A 17680-nucleotide genomic window follows, 5' to 3' on the forward strand; every position below is an offset into this window, starting at 1 on the left:
ACACCAGTAAGGGGGGCAATGAGAGGGCACCCATGAGAGGTGCTGCCGGATGCTTGGCCCGCACCGCCACTGCAGAAACCACGCTGAGCGGCGCTCACCTCTCTGGCACAGGGGTTCTAAGAACTCCTGGAGGCCACTGGGAATGTTCCGGACCACATCGCAGGAATAGCCGTCTTCTGGCAACAGGAAGGGCAGCTGCAGGTCGGGATCCTCCTCCAGCTGCACGTCCCGCCCGTCACTGCGGGCCAGCTCGTCGGCGGTGTTCTCAGCGACAGCCACCACGTTTTCTATCAGCTCCTGTTGGCGAAACAAACAGCCACTCCATGACCTAGCCCGTGACCGAGCAGCCTCACGACAGGGTCCTCATGGCAGCACGCTGGGCTCGGGCAGCGCTCACCACCTGCCGCAGGAAACCAGAACTCTACAAATCAAGGTATCGATTGTCAACTCCAAATAATGAGCAGTTTCAACTGGGAACTGCTGAACTGTCAGAAGAAATGTGTCTTTCCAAAGTAGCATTCTTTTCCTCACATACTTCTTGAATAAATTTCAGTTTCAGCTGCCAAGTCATGTTTCAGTGCAGCGTACAACGGCACAGTGTTAAACTTGAACAGACGGGTGCAGGGCAGCGCAACGGTTCCAGGACATGCTGCCCATGCAAGCTACTTCTGAATCAAGCTCCACGAGGGCACACTGGCCTCCCACACACAGGGCAGTCACAAATCCTCCCCGTCCTCACTGCGCAGTTCCACCCGAGCAGCAAGGCCTCAGGCAGCACCACTCCTGTGCTGAGCAGACCACGTGCCTGGCGCTGCGCCTTCTCCACCCCGATTCCAGGCTCCTGACCCAGAGATCAGCTCAGGCTGTCCCGGAAATGCCCACAGATGGACACACAGGGCATGCGCGTTCCAGCTGGCTTCCTTTTGGCCAGCTGTGACACTCACACCTGCACATGACTCTCACCTCATCTAGGAGCACGCTGAGCTCTTGCTACAGGCACACCTGGCTTGGGCTAGTTCCTGCGTGTCCTGGGCCACCATCCCACTGCACACTGCAGGTCTACCACCGGCTTAGCTTCCGGAGCTCAGACACACGCGGCCTGTGCTAGGACTCTGGTGCTGCTCGCTGTGCAGAACCTGTGGACTGGGCTGCTTCTCTACTCCTTCTCAGAAGCAGCAGGCATGCCACAGGCCAGGTGAGACTGGACACTGTGGACTCGCCTTCCTCTGGACTCGCCAGCGGACATGCGGTGACCTGCACAGGCAGACGTGGCACAGCCACTGGGCCCCTGTGGCTGCAGCAACTGCTCTCGCTCTGGCCCTCCTTCAACTGAACTCCAGACTGCTCTCCTCCAGTGTTCCCTCCACAACCTAACCGCTGGAATTCCATCCCTGCAGATGTGTAAAGCACAGCTGGCTTCCTGGGCTGCACTTGAAGACGGGCCAAGCACGGGCCAAGCGCGGCTCCGCACACCTTGGCTCCGCACGCCCTCGGCTCCGCACGCCCTCACCGCACTGCAGGCAGGCCGGGCACTGCTCCGCACATCCCTGCTGCACTCACCGCAGGGATGAATGGCTCATCTGGCGCACAGTGATAGTTCTGCAGCAGGGCGTGCAGCTGCAGGGAGTTTAACTTGAAGCAGGTGCTGTTAACATGGGGGACGTCCTCAGGGGCGTATTTATCCATGGTGAGTAAAGTGGTAGCCTATGAAAAAGAATGAACAAACGGTCAAGATTTAAAAGCATTTCTTAAACAGTTTTAGGTAACATTTATAAAACTTCTCTTTTTTTAGAAAAAAATACTCCTAGTAACGATACACATAATATCCCTGAAAGCAGGTCTTAGAAGGTTTTTAGATGCCTCGGAAGTGCACCAAACACTTGTGCCGAGTTCCTGGGGTTCACAAGGCATTCTGACAATCTTCTTCCCAAGCAGGAATGTCCTACGGACAGCCACATGACCGAGCAGAGCTGAGCCGCTGCCGTAATGCCACGTCCTTTCGGAACGGATCAAGAAATCAAGAAGAAAACCCCACTGTCAAGGTCGGGGTTCTGCGTCCAGTCACTTGCCCAGGACACCCGCATCTCAGAGCGGAGCACAGCTCAAGTCCCTGGCTTCGAGGCTCCCACAGCAGGAGGCAGTAGGAGGCGGCCTCAGCAGCCAGGGCAGCCCCAGGCCCAGGTTCAGGGATCCAGCCTGACCCAATCCTGACTTCCAGGGCACTGGAGGAGTGAGGAAGATCCCTCCCCCTCCACCTCCGTGGGAATGTGTGTATCCATCTCTTTGCTTCTCTAACTTTTTGAAACACTACACATGATTTTGAAAGCCATCCTAGGTTTTAAGATTATAACCAATTAACACAGATTGGAAATCAACAGACTGTTGAACAGGCAGAAGCTTCCTCTAAGTTGGTGAGAAAGTGAGGCTATGGCTTCCTGCTGGTCTCCTTCTGACACACACTTTACTGATGCCAATCTCCAGCCCTCTGAGGGCATTCGCACCCTGCAGGGCTCAGTGACTCCCACGGGCCTGCAGAGGACATCCATGAGGACAAGCACAGGCCGAGGAACGCCAACGCGTGGCCAGCCAGGTACTGCCTGCCAGGGCCAGGCCATGTTGGCCTCTCCCTCGCGGCTCAGAAGGAACAGCCCTGCCACACCTGGGCCACACCTGGGCCACTGATCTCCACGCCCTACGAAGGAGTCAGCACGGCCGCGGCCACGGGACTCATGGCACAGACCTGCACAATCCTGCTCAGGTGGCAGTCGGCGGCCAGCTCGAGTCCCTGCTTCTCGGCCCAGGCTTCGATGTGGCCCAGCTGCTGGCGGATGATCGCTCCCCAGTAGTGAGAGCAGAGCCCGGAGTCGGGGTCCGTCACCAGCCTGTTGAAGAGCCACATGTTGATGAAGTGGAAGAGCTGGGAGAAGAGCTGGATGGTGAGGGCGGCGTTGACCCGGCAGCGGCGCAGCAAGGACATGGCCCCCGTGAGCGTGTGCAGCACGTCATCTGCGGGACACAAGAGCACTCCTGAGCCGTGGGCCCTGCGGGCGGCGACAGCGCCGGCACTCACACTGTCAGCTGTCACCAAACCACACCGAACAGTCACGGTCACCTTAAGAAGCTTTCCCGACGGTGACCGACACAAGACCAAAAGCAGGACTACGCACAAACAAGACCTCATGGCGGTACAAGTGAGCAAGCCAGCAGACCCGGCGACAGGCTCGTCACACACGCAGCAGCACAGCTCCGGGGAGGGACGGCAGGCTCACCTATCTTTGGTCTCTGCAGACTCTTTTCCTCGGGGTCGTCCAGGAAGGCCGGCATGAAGCTGCTGAGCTCCGACTGCAGGCAGTGAACCAGGTACCTGGACACACGGGGCAGCGTCAACGCGCTGGGCTCCGCGCAGCCGCAGTGCCTCACACGGAAGCAGAGTGCTCTACAGCCAGGGCTCGACGGGGCTGCAGGCACCCAGGACTACCAACTCACACACTGACCAGGCTCACAGGCTCTCTTGGATTAAGGTCAGGGAAAGCCTGAACCCCCCAAACCATGACTGCTTCCTCAGGAAGCGCAGCACCCTCCGGAAGGCGCCCTTACTTGAACGCCATCTGCACCAGGTGTGCGAGCACGTCTTGTGCGTCCAGGGTGACGCGGCTCAGGTCCCGGTCCTGCTTGACGAAGTTGAGCAGCTCCGACGCGTTCGCCATCCAGAAGGCCAGTGCGCCCGCGATGTTTTTCTGCTTCTGTGGACAGAGCGCGGCTCCGTGAGCGCCAGGAGGGGCCGGGGATGCCCTCAGAAAGCTGCTGAGGACAGACCAGTACCTTCCCACGCTCACCAAGGGAGCCAGCACAGATACCAGAGAGGCGCCAGGGGACTGTCGTGCACACGTAGCAGCAGGAGGTCAACGACCACTGCGCTACTGCTCAAGAGTCATGTACACACACACAGAAACCAGGAGCTACCGTTCATGGAGTCAGTGAGGATGGAGAGACGGGCGGCCGTGCAGTGTCTGGTAATCTGTGCGGTACACACACCCGTCCCCACGGGAACCCACAGCACCCTGATACCTGTCGTGGCAGGCTGGGACGCCGCACGACTCGTATCAGGTACTGATCTATTGCAACCTCTCCCGACCACAGTGCAGGCCAGGCAACCTCAGATGAGATCCAAAGAACAGGAGGCAAGGATAAATAGAACAGAACGCTGGTCGCTTCATATCCACACGGAAGTGCATTAAGCAGGGATTAGGAAGTGCAGTCAGGAAGGGTTTAGTGCTGCATGAGTGTTATGAGCCGAGCTCAGCTGCTCGAGTGCTGGGTGGCAGGGAAGCAGCATGAGGGGCAGCTAAGCCAACAGCGAGGTCAGCCCGGCAGCGTGGCCTACCTGGTCCACCTGGTCTACCTCCTGCAGAAAACAGACGAGGGGAAATCGGCAGAACGAGAGAAAGAGACTCGTAAACATCACAACACTGACACCAAGTGCGACACAAGGCGCGACGTCTATTCACATCATCCCACGCTACGTGTCCTCCTGTGGCCCTCCAGGCTCTGGAAGCACAGAGCCTAGACTAGCTCTATGTTCTCGCCCCGCCTCCTCGCCGTGTTAGCTGACGGCACATCAGAAACGCACACCCACAAGGGTCTGGTCTCCATTAAGCTCTGCCAGGAGGGGCTTCTTCACTCCGCTACGGACACCGCAGGCTTGCTCGGGACAGCTCTGGCGTCCGTGCCCCTGGCTGACTCCTAACGACGAGAGACACGGAAGGGACCAACTGAAACAAGGCACACTGAGATGTCAGATTCAAGGCCTGGGGAGTGAGACCGGTGTGCAGGAGCATCCCAGTTCTCTGCTCCAACTGCAGACCTAACCCTGAAGCTCCAAAGGCACATTTCCACATGGTCTCACTGAGCAGTTCAAACCACTCGCAGCAAGTCTACAGAGGGTCTGAGGCTAGAGTTTCACAGTGTGAAACAGACACAAGTGCAAACATGAGGGCAGACAGACAATGGCTCCAGGTGACATCTCAAAAGGAAACTCCTCTTTGTCTACGGAACAATTACAGGAAGTAACAAAATGGCAACCGGATGAAGCGCCTTGGCTTCCCCAATCACTCAAATATGAAATAGACATTTCTTAAAGAATACTGGCTCTTATTTAAAACAATTCTGAGGGCATGAAAAGATCATCCTGGCTTCCCTCAAACAATCCTGGCAGGAGAAAATCAACCAAAACATCGCACCACGTTATTCAGGGTTACATAACTGGAGTTCATAGTGGAAAAACAGCAGTGACAAGCAATTCAGGCAAAAAAATCTAAAATGCGCACATTCAGTGCAGTGTTCTATTTCCCAAAACCTCCCCCAGGTGACGGGAAGCGCCAGCCCTGTGTGTGACCGAACACCACCGCATGCCTACCCACAGTGCAGCACGCTCTGGGGAGGAAGATGTGGGGACAGCTGCCGGGGCCTGCGGGTGCGAGCCGGGGCTGTGACTCTGGATGGAAAGCTCTCGAACCAACAGTGGTGGGGAACTGTCCTGCATGCCAAGGATCATTCTCCCATTCCAGAATTTAATCTCAACTACTCTTTCAGAAAAAACTGTCCAGCAATTCTTACAGCCACCCTTCTTTTCTACATTGCTGGGCAACTCCACCTCAGCGGGCCGCTGCTCAGGTGCACTCACCTGAATGACTGCTTCCATCATGCTCACCATCTTGTTGACGACTGCGATGACCTTGTGTGTGCGCTCAGCAGGGCTGGCGTCAGGCCGGTACTGGCTGGACAGCACATACCGGCAGGCCAGGTACAACACGTAGGTAGGGGACAGCTTAAAATGGACAGTTGAACTATTGGTATAATTGATAATGGCCGACAAAAATGAATCTTCAGCTGTGGAAAGATTTATGGAATGGAAATAAGGCAAATTACTCATGAAAATCAGAGGGAGATAAAACCGGGACAGCGAACAACCCCAGCAGCAGGGTCAAGGCACTCACAGCTCTCCCTGAACTCGATGCTTGCAGGCAGCACCAGCTCGGGCCCAGGGGCATCCTGAGACCTGGAGGAACAAAGGGGCACCACCTAGAGCAGAGCCTGGGACTCCAGGACCCCTGCATAGGCACACACATCCCTGCAGCCACTCTGTGTAGCCCCATACAGTATACAGCGGCCCTCTACTGAACCCAGACCCTACTGTAATATCAAAACAAACGTATCACAAGTAACCTTCTGAGGACCCCCACAAGCCCCACACTCTATCATGCAGGAGATCTGACACACGACTCCGGGTTCTGGACAAACACCTCGAGTCCAGGAGTGAGATCAGGCTGGACTGCACCTGCCATTGCCACAGCTCAGCTAACACGAAACCGATAGCACTGAAAGATACCAAGGAAAACTAAACCACACCATGGTCGACACAGATGCAGGAACCAAGCAACAGAACACGTTCCTGACAGCTAGACCCTGTCTGCCCTCTGCCATGCAGGGCTGGACAAGATGGCCCAAGGCTGTCGTCATCTGCACGGCCAAGGCTCACGTGACATGCACCTTAGAAGATACTCGACTCTTGCACACTTCCTAAGGTTACACAAGGTCAAAGTCTTGTCCAGCATCAGAAAATATAAAGGGTACCTATAATCTGAAACATTAAGAAACAGCAGTGCACCACCCTTTATGGGTTTCGGCGTCTATGACAACACAGTAACCCAAGCATGAAGCACAGGTCACACCCAAGGCAGGCCCAGGGAAGACAGCTTTGTAGAACTCGGCTTCCAACTACAAACACACCTGTGCCATGTAAAACAGGATTCTGTGTGGTGATCACAGTAAAGATTGCTTCAGAAGATTCCTAAGCAGATGTTCTAAAATGTGTAAGATAATCATAAATCCAGGTTGGATGTTTTATGATAACAACTCTGAACTATCCTGTACCCTGGTTATGAACTAACAGGACTGAGGGCCTGGACTGCTGGACCGTTCACTAGAGCAGGCAACAAACACGGCCATCCCTCCAGAAGAAAGCAAGAAACTCGGGGCAGTCAAACAATGTCTAAACCAGCTGGCCGAAGCCATTCTTTCCTCCCACCCCTCATCTTCTCCATGCCCCGAGACGAACACGGGGCCAGACTCCTGCAGCCGCTAACAGAGACCAAGGACACAGGGACAGACTCCTGCAGCTGCTAACAGAGACCACCAAGGACACGGGGCCAGACTCCTGCAGCCGCTAACAGAGACCAAGGACACAGGGACAGACTCCTGCAGCTGCTAACAGAGACCACCAAGGACACGGGGCCAGACTCCTGCAGCCGCTAACAGAGACCACCAAGGACACGGGTCCAGACTCCTGCAGCCGCTAACAGTGGGACCACCAAGGACACGGGGACAGTGGGGACTGAGCCGCCAAGACAGCTGTCAGGAGCACTCGCAGGGTTCTTCTGGTCCCTAGCACTTACACACACACACACACACACACACACACACACACACCCCTAACGCTGAAGACAGGTGGTCATTCTCAATCTATTATCCCACAAAAGGAACATTTTGCCTCATCATCTTAACAAATCCATCAAAAACAAGCAGCTTAAATTTTCACTGAAAAATGAAAAGCAAATGTTCCTGTGACAAAGCTGCCATTCAGAAGGTTTCTGTCCTTGCCTGGAGTCAGGCCTTCTGGTGTGTCTACTCATGGCGCTTAGAAGATTTTAAAGTATGCTTTATTCAAGTGACCAACAGAGCGAGGGAAGGATGGGCAGGAGGGTTCATCTCCCACCAGTTCTTCAGAGCACCAAAGGCCTGTTTCTCGCTCAAGCAGAACTTCCACAGGCCTGCACGAAGCAAGCTAAGCTCACCCTGCAGAGCCCCTCACTGCTGACATCCACCGAGCAGCACAGGACCAAGGCCCAGGCCTCAAGCGGTCTCCCATCCAGGAGCTCACGGGCAGTGGGCACTGAGAGCACGTCTAGTCCAAGTGCACAGTGAGCAAACAATGACTCGGCAGTCCCAGTCAAGACGGACCTGCCACAGCCGTGGGACTGCCTGTTTAATGGCACAGTTCACAGTGCCCTCTGCTGCCAGATGGTGCCGCCCCAGTGCCCCGGGCTGCCTGCTTCCCCAGGCAACAGCCTCCTGCACACTGTGGACAGCAGGGAGCAGTGGCAGGGTTCCCAACTCCACTGCTGAGAATGAGGACACCCCACAAGCCACACAGGCCACCACCATCTGTGCACCATCACACAGTTCAGCAATCACAAGGACCCCAGCGCTGCCTGAGGGGGTCATGCTCCCAGCAGGGCTGTGAAGGGACTGGCTGCAGCACCTCCCTCACAGGTTAGCTCAGAAACCTGGGAGGAGTTCTCAGGGAAATGGGAGAAACACCTGGTTTTCTCCAAATATTAAACTTTTCAAATATAGAGATATCATGAAAACTCTTTCACCATGATTTGAGGAAGCACATTTGAAACAACACTATTTCGGCTGCGCCTCCCACTGCACCTGGACAACACCGTGGCCCCCGTGAGCAAGGCAGCAGGCCGGGAGGGCAGCCTGAGCTGCGGCACTCTTCGCTGCCCTCCAGAGGCCAGCCTTGGCCTGCGCCCGCACCCCTCCGCCTGCAGACGGCCTACCTGCCTTCTCGCCGCCCGGGGTCCGCGGGCTGCGCCGCCCTCACCGTGGGCCGCACCATGCCTCGCTCCACGGCACTGGTGGCCAACTGGGCTCGCTCCCCGTCCAGTCGGGCGCTGCTCTGTAGGGAGAGCAGGGGCTCAGTGCACACACAGACAGATGGAAACCTGATGCTTCCTGGAGCAGCAGGTGCACACCTCGGGCAGGGAACAAGGCCCGAGCACACACACAGCACGCCCCTTCAGAAAGAACACTGGCAGTGAGATGCGATTCCAGAAGTTCTTCAAAACATCAACAGAAAAACAGGTACAATATGAAACGTTGAGTCCCTGAAATTTTGGGGTCTTTGATTAGTTTTTTTGTGTACTTTTTTAAAAAAAGATTTATTTATTTTTTTAATAGGAAAGTCAGATCCACAGAGAAGGAGAAATAGAAGATCTTCTATCTGCCGATTCACTCCCCACGTGGCTACTACAGCCAGAGCTGAGCCAATCAGGAGCCAGGAGCTTCACCGGGTCTCCCACAAGGTGCAGGTACCAAGGCTTTGGGCCATCCTCACTGCTTTCCCAGGCCACAAGCAGGGAGCTGGATGGGAAGTGGGGCCGCCAGGATACAAATTGGCACCCACATGGGATCCCGGTGCGTGCAAAACAAGGAAAGGACTTTTAGCTGCTAGGCTACCACGCAGGGCCTTTTGATTAGTTTTAAAAAACAAGTCTAAAAGTTCTGTTCATTTTCATGCAATACATAATGAACTCAGTAAACACTAGTTTAATTTTCTCTCCTTGTCAACATTGGGAGAAAATGTATTTTCAGTCACCAAAGCAGTATGTGGAAATATTTCTGAACAGGATACAGTCCCATCCACTGCTTGGCAGACAAAGGAGGTACTGACGGTGAGAAAACCACCAGACAGTGTTAAAAAATCCCATGGTAGCAAAAAGGTCACAGTTATTAATGTGTTAATGGTGAGAACTGAGCATAGTTAAGAGATCATTGCTGTCTTATCGGCCAGAAATGAATGTGCGACTGACTTGTCTCCTGGCCGCTTCTCCTACTTCCCTGTAACAAGTTTTGGTGTCTGCTGCTGGAAACATCTTTCTCAGGCTGCACATCCGCAGGACGCAGCAGTAGTGCCGCGCGCTACTCCGCTTTCACCACAATCCTCACCACTGTGTTTCTACACTGCATAGTGGTCGTCAGCAGGAACTCTCAGGGACAGGCACGGAAACGGGCTCACGGCTGACGCTGCCACTCACACTCCAACAGAGCTGCTCTGAAAGGACTGTACTAGGCTAGCGACAGAACAAACTGTGGGAGTGCAAAGTGTTTGCTTTCAAGTGACTGAAACTAACTAGCAGAGGCCTACACAACTAACTGATGCAAGAAGCAAGGCAGAGAGGTGGATGTGGGGAGAACTCCCGCCCCAGAGCGACCACCCCAGCAGGCAGGTGCATCTAGGGGGAGAACTCCCGCCCAGAGCGACCACCCCAGCTGGCAGGTGCATCTAGGGGGAGAACTCCCGCCCCAGAGCGACCACCCCAGCGGGCAGGTTTGTTTGGGAGCCTCGAGCACATGCTCAATCTCCACTGTGAGCTCCTGATGCGTCACACACATCCCCGCGGGGCCGACAGCACACCTCATCCTGCTGATGCCTCGGACAGTGGCCATGCCAGCCCCGACTGATGCTGTCCTGGCACCATGGGCTGCAGGGCACACTTGGCACGGTCCATTACCAGCAGGACCAAGCCGGCCAGGGTCAGTGCTGGCACGGGACCCAAGCAGAGGCTCTGGGGCCAGTTCTTCAAGGCAGAACTGACCACAAGAGGGCCAAGGGCCAGAGCTGACCCGCGGGCACAGTGCCTGCAGGTGCAAGAGGCCAGAGGCCACGGGCCCAGGAGGCAACAGGCAGCTCTGGTGACAGGAACTATGGAGATACTGACCTCTGGCTTGGGAGCCACGGGAAGTGAGGCCACCCACCAGGGGCTGCTGTGGCCATCCCTCAGGCTGAGGCTGGGGGCCACGCTGCTGAGAGGATGTGAGCAAGCACTCAGGAGTGAGGAGGAACAGGCCTCTGAGCCCGGGGACGCAGTGCCAGCCCGACACGGTCCACCCAATGTGCATCACAGGACACCGGGCAGATGCGTTCAACCAGATGGGGGAAGGGCTCCCACGCAGCCAGGGCAGGTTCGGCCCACTGGCTCCATGTGGGCCATGATGCGGGACACCAGACAGTGTGCACATGACGGAAGGGACCCCAAGACTGACACACTGGCCCTCCAGGGCTGAAGCAGGTAGCAGGGAAGCCAGTGTCAGGATGACAGCTGAGAAGCCAAAAGTGGAAGGCTCTGCAAGCACACAGAGGCGGCCAAAAGAAGCCTGCTATGACAAGAGAGGACAGACCACCCTGGGCCCCCTGCACGCAGGACAGACCCGCCCACCCTGGGCCCCTGCACGCAGGACAGACCCGCCCACCTGGGCCCCCTGCACGCAGGACAGACCCGCCCACCCGATCAGCTCCGGCAGACAAAGGACGGTCACCCACCTTGCTGGTTGGCAGCGCTGTCCCACTGTGCACATCTCCTCCTAAATCAAAAGTTGTCTCCTGAACCAGGCTGCTGGGACAAGAAAAGAAGCGTCCAATTAGTAACTCCCAGTCTCTTCTGAAAAATACAGAATAACAGCTGAACATTCGGTGTTCTAAGATCGCTTGCATTTATTTATTTTTGCTTGAAAAGCAGATTTTTACAGACAGAAGGAAAGGCAAAGGTCTTCCATCCTTGGGCTCACTCCCCAGTGGCCGCCAAGGCACGAGCCAGCCCGAAGCCAGGAGCCAAGAACCCAGGTCCCCATGTGCGTGTGGGACTCCAAGGCCTTGGGCCGTCCTCCGCTGCTTTCCCAGGCCATGAGCAGGGAGCTGGATGGGAAGGGGAGCAGCCGGGACACGAGCCAGCACCCATACGGGATGCTCGTGTTCGGAGGATTCACTAGTTAAGCCAGTGTACTGGCCCCGAAGAGCTTTTCAAGAATGCTTTGTTTTCAGCATCTGAACAGCTGGTGCAGCAGCACCTGGTAACAGCGGCACCCCGCATGGGCGCTGGGTCAAGTCTCCACTACCTCACTTTTGAGCCAACTCCCCACTAATCCACTGAGAACAAACAGCAGAAGCTGCACAAACATGGCCCTGCTGTCCATGTGGTAGACCCAGAAGAAGCTCCTGGCTCGGACTGTCCTGGTCATGCAGCCATCTAGGGAACGAGCCAGTAGATGGAAGCTCTCTCTCTCTCGTGTCCATCTCTCCCTCTCTCTAATTCCACCAAACTCATTTTAAAACCTGTTTTATTAAAAAACAAACAAAAAAAATGCAAAAAAAAAAAACCTACCCACTTTTCTTGCTGGTGTAAAAGGAACACTTCCCGCTCTCGGCGTTCATGTGAGCCGGAAGCACCCGTGTCCTGTGCCCTTCCCCGGCCCGCAGGCAGCACAGCGCTACCCTACCCGGGCGGGGAAAGCTAAGGCCCAGCCCTGAAGGGACGGCAACTGCCACCCTGGCTGCACTGCAGCAGGGCCCGGCGCAAGGCTGCGCGAGCAGACGGAGTTATTTACTCAGAAATGTCAACATCTAGAATAAGGCGAGTCCCTTCTACATTATGAACGGCACATTCATTCACTAAACAGTTACTACTAGCTTTGCCAAAAAACTATAAAATACAAATTTCACAGCCATTCTCCTCGCTGACACCTAAGCCACGGTCCCCTGCGGTTTCTGCCTCTGGCCGAGACACAGAGAGAGACCGCCGACTTCTGAGGCAGGGACCGCACAGCAAACCCCAAGGCAGAGACTGCCCCGCCAGACGACGCTGGTGAGGGCGGCTGCGAGCGAGTGAGTGCGGGAGGACGGCCAGGGCTGAACGCGCCACACACAGGCAGTGCCATCACCGAGGGGCAGACCAGGACAGAAACGCGGGAACGCAGCAGACAGCAGTGCACAGCACCACACCAGACAGCAACTCCGCCTGGGCAGCAGCCACCCCAACAAGTCCACCCCAAACAAGGCGAGGCCTCAAGGACAGCCAGCAGAAAGCACAGGGAGCAGCCCTAAGTGCTGCAGCGACAGAGACAGCACCCCAACTAGGCAGCCCCTCCACCTCAAAGAACGTGAACAGATGCCCCAAGGGTCTGTGGCACCCCAGGCCGCGCCTAACCACCCCAGGCCGCCCCTGACTGCCCCAAGGGTCTGTGGCACCCCAGGTCACGCCTAACCACCCCAGGCCGCGCCTAACCACCCCAGGCTGCCCCTGACTGCCCCAGGCTGCCCCTGACTGCCCCAGGTGCCCGTGACACCCCAGGCCGCACCTAACCACCCCAGGCTGCCCCTGGCTGCCCCACCCAAGGTTGCCCCTGACTGCCCCAGGTGTCTGTGGCACCCCAGGCCGCGCCTAACCACCCCAGGCTGCCCCGGCTACCCTAGGCCTTTTTCTGACTGCCTGTGACACCCCAGGCCACCCCTGACCACCCCCAAGCTGTCCCAGGCTCAGAATGGAAGGAGGCATTCAGAGACACTTCCTGTCTACAGTTTAAACGAGATTAGGCAGAAATGGATTTTACTGGGAAGGGGACACTTGCTGGTGTTTTGTGGGAGCCCGAGTTGTGCACAGGCTGGGGACAGATCGCAGCAAGCCCACAAACCTAGATGTCCCTTTGCCTAAATGATAACAACGTGACAGGCACACAGCGTCTACCTTGCAGAAAGGTGTTAGCCCGCAGGAACACCTGGGCCAAAGCCTGAGCACTCAAGGGCCGACCACAGGCCAGTCAAGGAGCAAAGAGACCAAGCAGCACAGTAAAGCCGCCTACGGCTCTGGGGCAGCAGCCTGGCGGCCTGGCAGCCCCGGGACGCAGCACAGGGCGAGAGCTACCAGCACTCTAGGTACCTCAAAAGCAGGCAACACAGCCAAGAGATGACACGGCACGCTTGGGCGATCATTATCAACAGGGAAATCCTGCACCCTCCTCCAGAAAGGGTTACCATTGGAGAACCAGACAGGACTTCCACCTGCACGCCTACACTGCAAGGCCTCGGGCAAGCACCAGGTGGCGCTAAGTGTCCTCAACTCCGGAACAATCCCAACGTATTTCAGTATCAAAATTACAGGAGAAAAAAGGTCAACAAAAACCCTGAATTTTTTAAAAATCTGGGCTATACAAGATAACTGCATTGAACACGATTAAGGGGCAGGCATTACTGTGGTGTATCCACCAATAAATGAATGCTATAAGTAAGATACTATTTGAAACAAAATAAAGACAAAATCCCAAATCCCTCCAGTCGCCTCCCAGCGGTGCAGCAGGGCCGTGCAGCGCTTACCCTGCCTTGTGCCTGGCACCCTTCACCATCAGGCCTCCGTCCACGGATCTCTTGGCGAGCATGTGGTCCTGGCTGGGGTCCACAAACTTGAACACATGGGACGCCCCAAACTGCACTTTGACACCGCTCTGCAGCATGGTGGTCTCCGAGATGCGCTGGCCGTCCACGAAGGTCTCGGCATCCATACTCCTGGGTGTCACGGTGACCACGCCGTCCATGTGCGTAAGGTCACAGTGATGGGGCTGAATCCCCGGGCCAAACAACTGCAAACACAGAAACCACGCAACCCCTCACAGGGCGGGGCTTAAGGCCAGGATTCTGAAACAGTCCATGCTCACAGTAACTGTAGCCTGGAAAGAGTTGAATTTCTGATGGTTCCTAAAATGCATTTTCACTCCAAAATTGTGTAACAGTAATTACACGTTGCCAAATAGTGTCAAAACTTAAATACCATTTCTAGTATCCCGAAACATTATTTCAGGTTTTTTTACCTGTCATTAGAAAGTACTAAAGGTTTACTAGTTGATGGACAAATCCACAACTAGCATTGTGATTCATGAAGAACTTAGCCCGTAGTCCCACAGCTGAGACGAAGGGGGCAGCCCCAGTGCCTGCTCCCTCACGGCGGGTTGGCTTGCTAAACACTGGGGAAGCACACCCAGACCACGCTGTGTGCCACGCCACGCTGCCTGGGCCCTGCAACCGCCCTGTGAGCCAGAGAGACGTGTGCCCACTGCCACGTGCTGGGTGCCACGCCAGGCGATCACAAGCCCAGGTTCTGGCAGGGTGGGGGTAAGGGAAGCCCACCCTTCTCTCTCACATGGAAAGAGGATAGTGGCCTGGGTCATTTCCATGGCCACCACACAGCCACCGCGGAGGGCAGCAGACGCACCTGGATGGAGTTGTCGTCAAACTTCTCTGTGCCCACCTCCGTCACACTCAGCTGCAGGCGGTAGAGCTTCGGCTTGTCCCTGGAGTCAGAACCATCTGCAAGAAGACAGTGCCCCATTGGCAAAGCCTCAAGTTCCTGCCACGCCACACCACCCACCAGCCAGCAAGCCGCCATCCAGGAAACGACCCTGACACCTCACTGCTCAGCACGCCTCCCCGACTCTCCAGAGAGAGGCCTCTGTCCACGCTACAGCACTAGCTCCATCTCTGGGCGCAAGGCTTGCTCATCACACCCACACGTCTGTACCACGGGTCCTAGGGGTTAGTGAGTCTGAGAAGAAATTTCATCTCATTTTTAAAAAGATCTAGTTTTATTTGAAAGGCAGACATACAGAGGAGAGGCAGAGGAAAGAATCTTCCATTCACTGGTTCACTTCCCAAATGACAACACTACAGCCAGAACCAAGGCAAGCCAAGCCAATATGATCCACAGCCAGGAGCCCCTTCCATGTGTCCCAAGTGTGGTCACAGGCTTTGGGCCGTCCTCGACTGCTTTCCCAAACCACAAGCAGGGGGCTGGAAGGGAAGCGGGGCTGCTGGGACATGAACCAGCGCCGACAGGGGATCCTGGCGCTGCAAGTCAAAGGATTAGCCTGCTCATTCGCTATGTGGGCCCCTGAGGAATTTTACTTATCAAAACAGAAAATCCTCAAACGCCTACGGGCTTTCCACTCTCGGGAGAGTCTGCTTACCACACTTGTGGCTGAGCTGACCCGAGTGCAGTGTGGGCTGCGCAGCAGGCAAGGACTGCTCTGTTTCTACCTGATCTATGTGAGGGTCTCTACCTGCTATGGCCCAGGGGTCTCCTGTGGGTGGCAGGACCGTGTCATCTGAGCCACCACCCAGTACTCCCAAGGCGCCAGCCCGGCAGGAAGCCAGACCCCCAATATGCACTCCTCCTGGCTCACCCCCACCTGGGAAGCAAGCTCCCAGGGACAGGTCCTCAGAGGCAGGCACGGCAGACAGCCTCCACTTGTGGAAGGGAAGTGCTGGAGCCTCTGCTCCCTGAGCATGCGCTGCTGGGACAGGCCAGGCTGGGGGTGAGGCCGAGACGGTGCTGCCCAAGACCCAGGCCCCACGCAGGCCAGCCTCCTCTCCTCCACCCACCCTCGGCAGCCCCTTCCACCAAGCACTTGACAGACTCCCTGCTACCTACCAATGCGGACTGCTGACTGAAGACCCATTCTTGTGCCCAGCTGCAGCCCACACTGCCATCCCCAGCAGGGCACCAGCTTCGCGTCCAGATCCACCTCCCTGCCTCAGGCCTAGCCAGGAAGTTGCAACATCACCAACTTGCAGCTGGACTCACGCGCTGCTCGGATGAAGGTGGCAAGCTCCAGGGGCTTCACCAGTTATCACTGGGCCAACACTGCAGCATGACTGGCCTGTGGGCACCAGTTCAAGTCCTGGCCGCCCCACTTCCCATCCAGCTCCCTGCTAACGGACTGGTAGCCCTCGCCTGTGGCCCCTGCACCCATGTGGGGAACAGAACAGTCAATGGAAGACTTCTATCTCTCCCTCACCCTTGAACTGTGCCTTTCCAATCAATAAATCTTGAACAGTTGAGCCTTCTAGAGGGCACGGTGTGCCCACAGCCTGCCTGCCTCTCACAGACATCAGATACCAGGAACACGTGTGTGTCAGAGCTGAGGCTTGGCGCAGCGCCCACAGGCAGCAGGGGCATGGCAGAACTCACTCCTTGCGAAGGCAGCGGGGAGGGTAGGGGCAGTGCCATCTCAGGCGTGGACGCCTGGAGCCCAACGCAGCTGCTCCGAGGTGTGCTGGAGTACTGGGGTACTTACGGCTAGCTCCAGCTGACCCCAGGGCCTGCTCCACACATGAAGGTCACGGCCTCTACTCACCGTCCACGCCTCACACAGTTCCAGGAACTGGCCTGGTAGCACAAGTGTCCTTCCCCTGTCCCCAGGACCCCACCGCCCTCCGCCTCCCCAGCCGCAGCTGCCCCGGTCTCCTCCATCTCTGAGCCCCCTGGACGGCAGGGTTTGAACGCTCTCTGAGGCCAGTGTTGTGGGGCAGCAGACACATACAGAATCCTGCGTGGGCACCAGTTCTTGCCCTGGCAGATCCAGTTCTGATGCAGCTCCCTGCTAAGGCACCTGGGAAGGCAGTTCAAGAGGGGCCACATGCTTGGTCCCTGCACCAAAGCTCCGCGGCTTTGAACTGACCCAGCCCCAGCTGCTGAACCTGCTTGGAAATCTCTGTAACTGTCAAAGACATAAAGAAAGACCTGCTCGCCAAGAAGGAACAATTATACTAGAAATGAAAAGTGGGGAATGTAACACAGTCAGGAAGTCCCAAGACATTGTAAGGAAGCAAAGACGTAACCAGGAGTGCTGGAAGAATGACCGCTTCCTTGCACAGTTGGAAATGCTGTCTGTCCAGAGGGGACACTGAAACACGACTGAATGTCACTGTGGGTTTGGAATGCTGATAAGAAAAAAGCAAACATCCCTACCCAGAAGAGCTGGAAATAAAACAAAAAAAGCAAGCTGCCTTCCCAGCTCCTCACTGTGACCCCTTCACCACAGCAATGGGGATTCGAACCTATGGCCTTCCCAGCCATACTCTGTGCTCTCCCTGCTGCAGGGCAGCCACAGGAACCAGAGAGGGAGCCCTCTCCGACTCCGCAGGACCTCAGGGCCACCCCGGGACTTCAGGGGACGCATCACCTCGCAGGCCAAGCTGCTAGCTAACGCACAGTTCCCCGTGGTCTCC

At 56.3% G+C, this 17680-nt stretch overlaps 1 protein-coding gene across 2 annotated transcripts in view; it reads right to left on the reverse strand.

Moving 5' to 3' along the window:
- AFDN (afadin, adherens junction formation factor) overlaps positions 1 to 17680 on the reverse strand; it is a 126615-nt gene that overhangs the window by 39615 nt on the left and 69320 nt on the right. For both annotated transcript variants that reach the window (XM_058674117.1, XM_058673672.1), the window contains exons 9-20: positions 14886 to 14980; positions 13994 to 14256; positions 11171 to 11240; positions 8628 to 8746; positions 5997 to 6058; positions 5684 to 5889; positions 4385 to 4405; positions 3598 to 3743; positions 3270 to 3364; positions 2741 to 3006; positions 1561 to 1704; positions 99 to 297 (exon numbers count right to left, since the gene is read on the reverse strand). In XM_058674117.1, coding sequence (XP_058530100.1) covers positions 99 to 297; positions 1561 to 1704; positions 2741 to 3006; positions 3270 to 3364; positions 3598 to 3743; positions 4385 to 4405; positions 5684 to 5889; positions 5997 to 6058; positions 8628 to 8746; positions 11171 to 11240; positions 13994 to 14256; positions 14886 to 14980 — 1686 coding nt within the window. The remainder of the gene's footprint in view (positions 1 to 98; positions 298 to 1560; positions 1705 to 2740; positions 3007 to 3269; positions 3365 to 3597; positions 3744 to 4384; positions 4406 to 5683; positions 5890 to 5996; positions 6059 to 8627; positions 8747 to 11170; positions 11241 to 13993; positions 14257 to 14885; positions 14981 to 17680) is intronic.

This window comes from Ochotona princeps, chromosome 1, assembly GCF_030435755.1.
Source record: "Ochotona princeps isolate mOchPri1 chromosome 1, mOchPri1.hap1, whole genome shotgun sequence".
NCBI lineage: Eukaryota > Metazoa > Chordata > Mammalia > Lagomorpha > Ochotonidae > Ochotona > Ochotona princeps.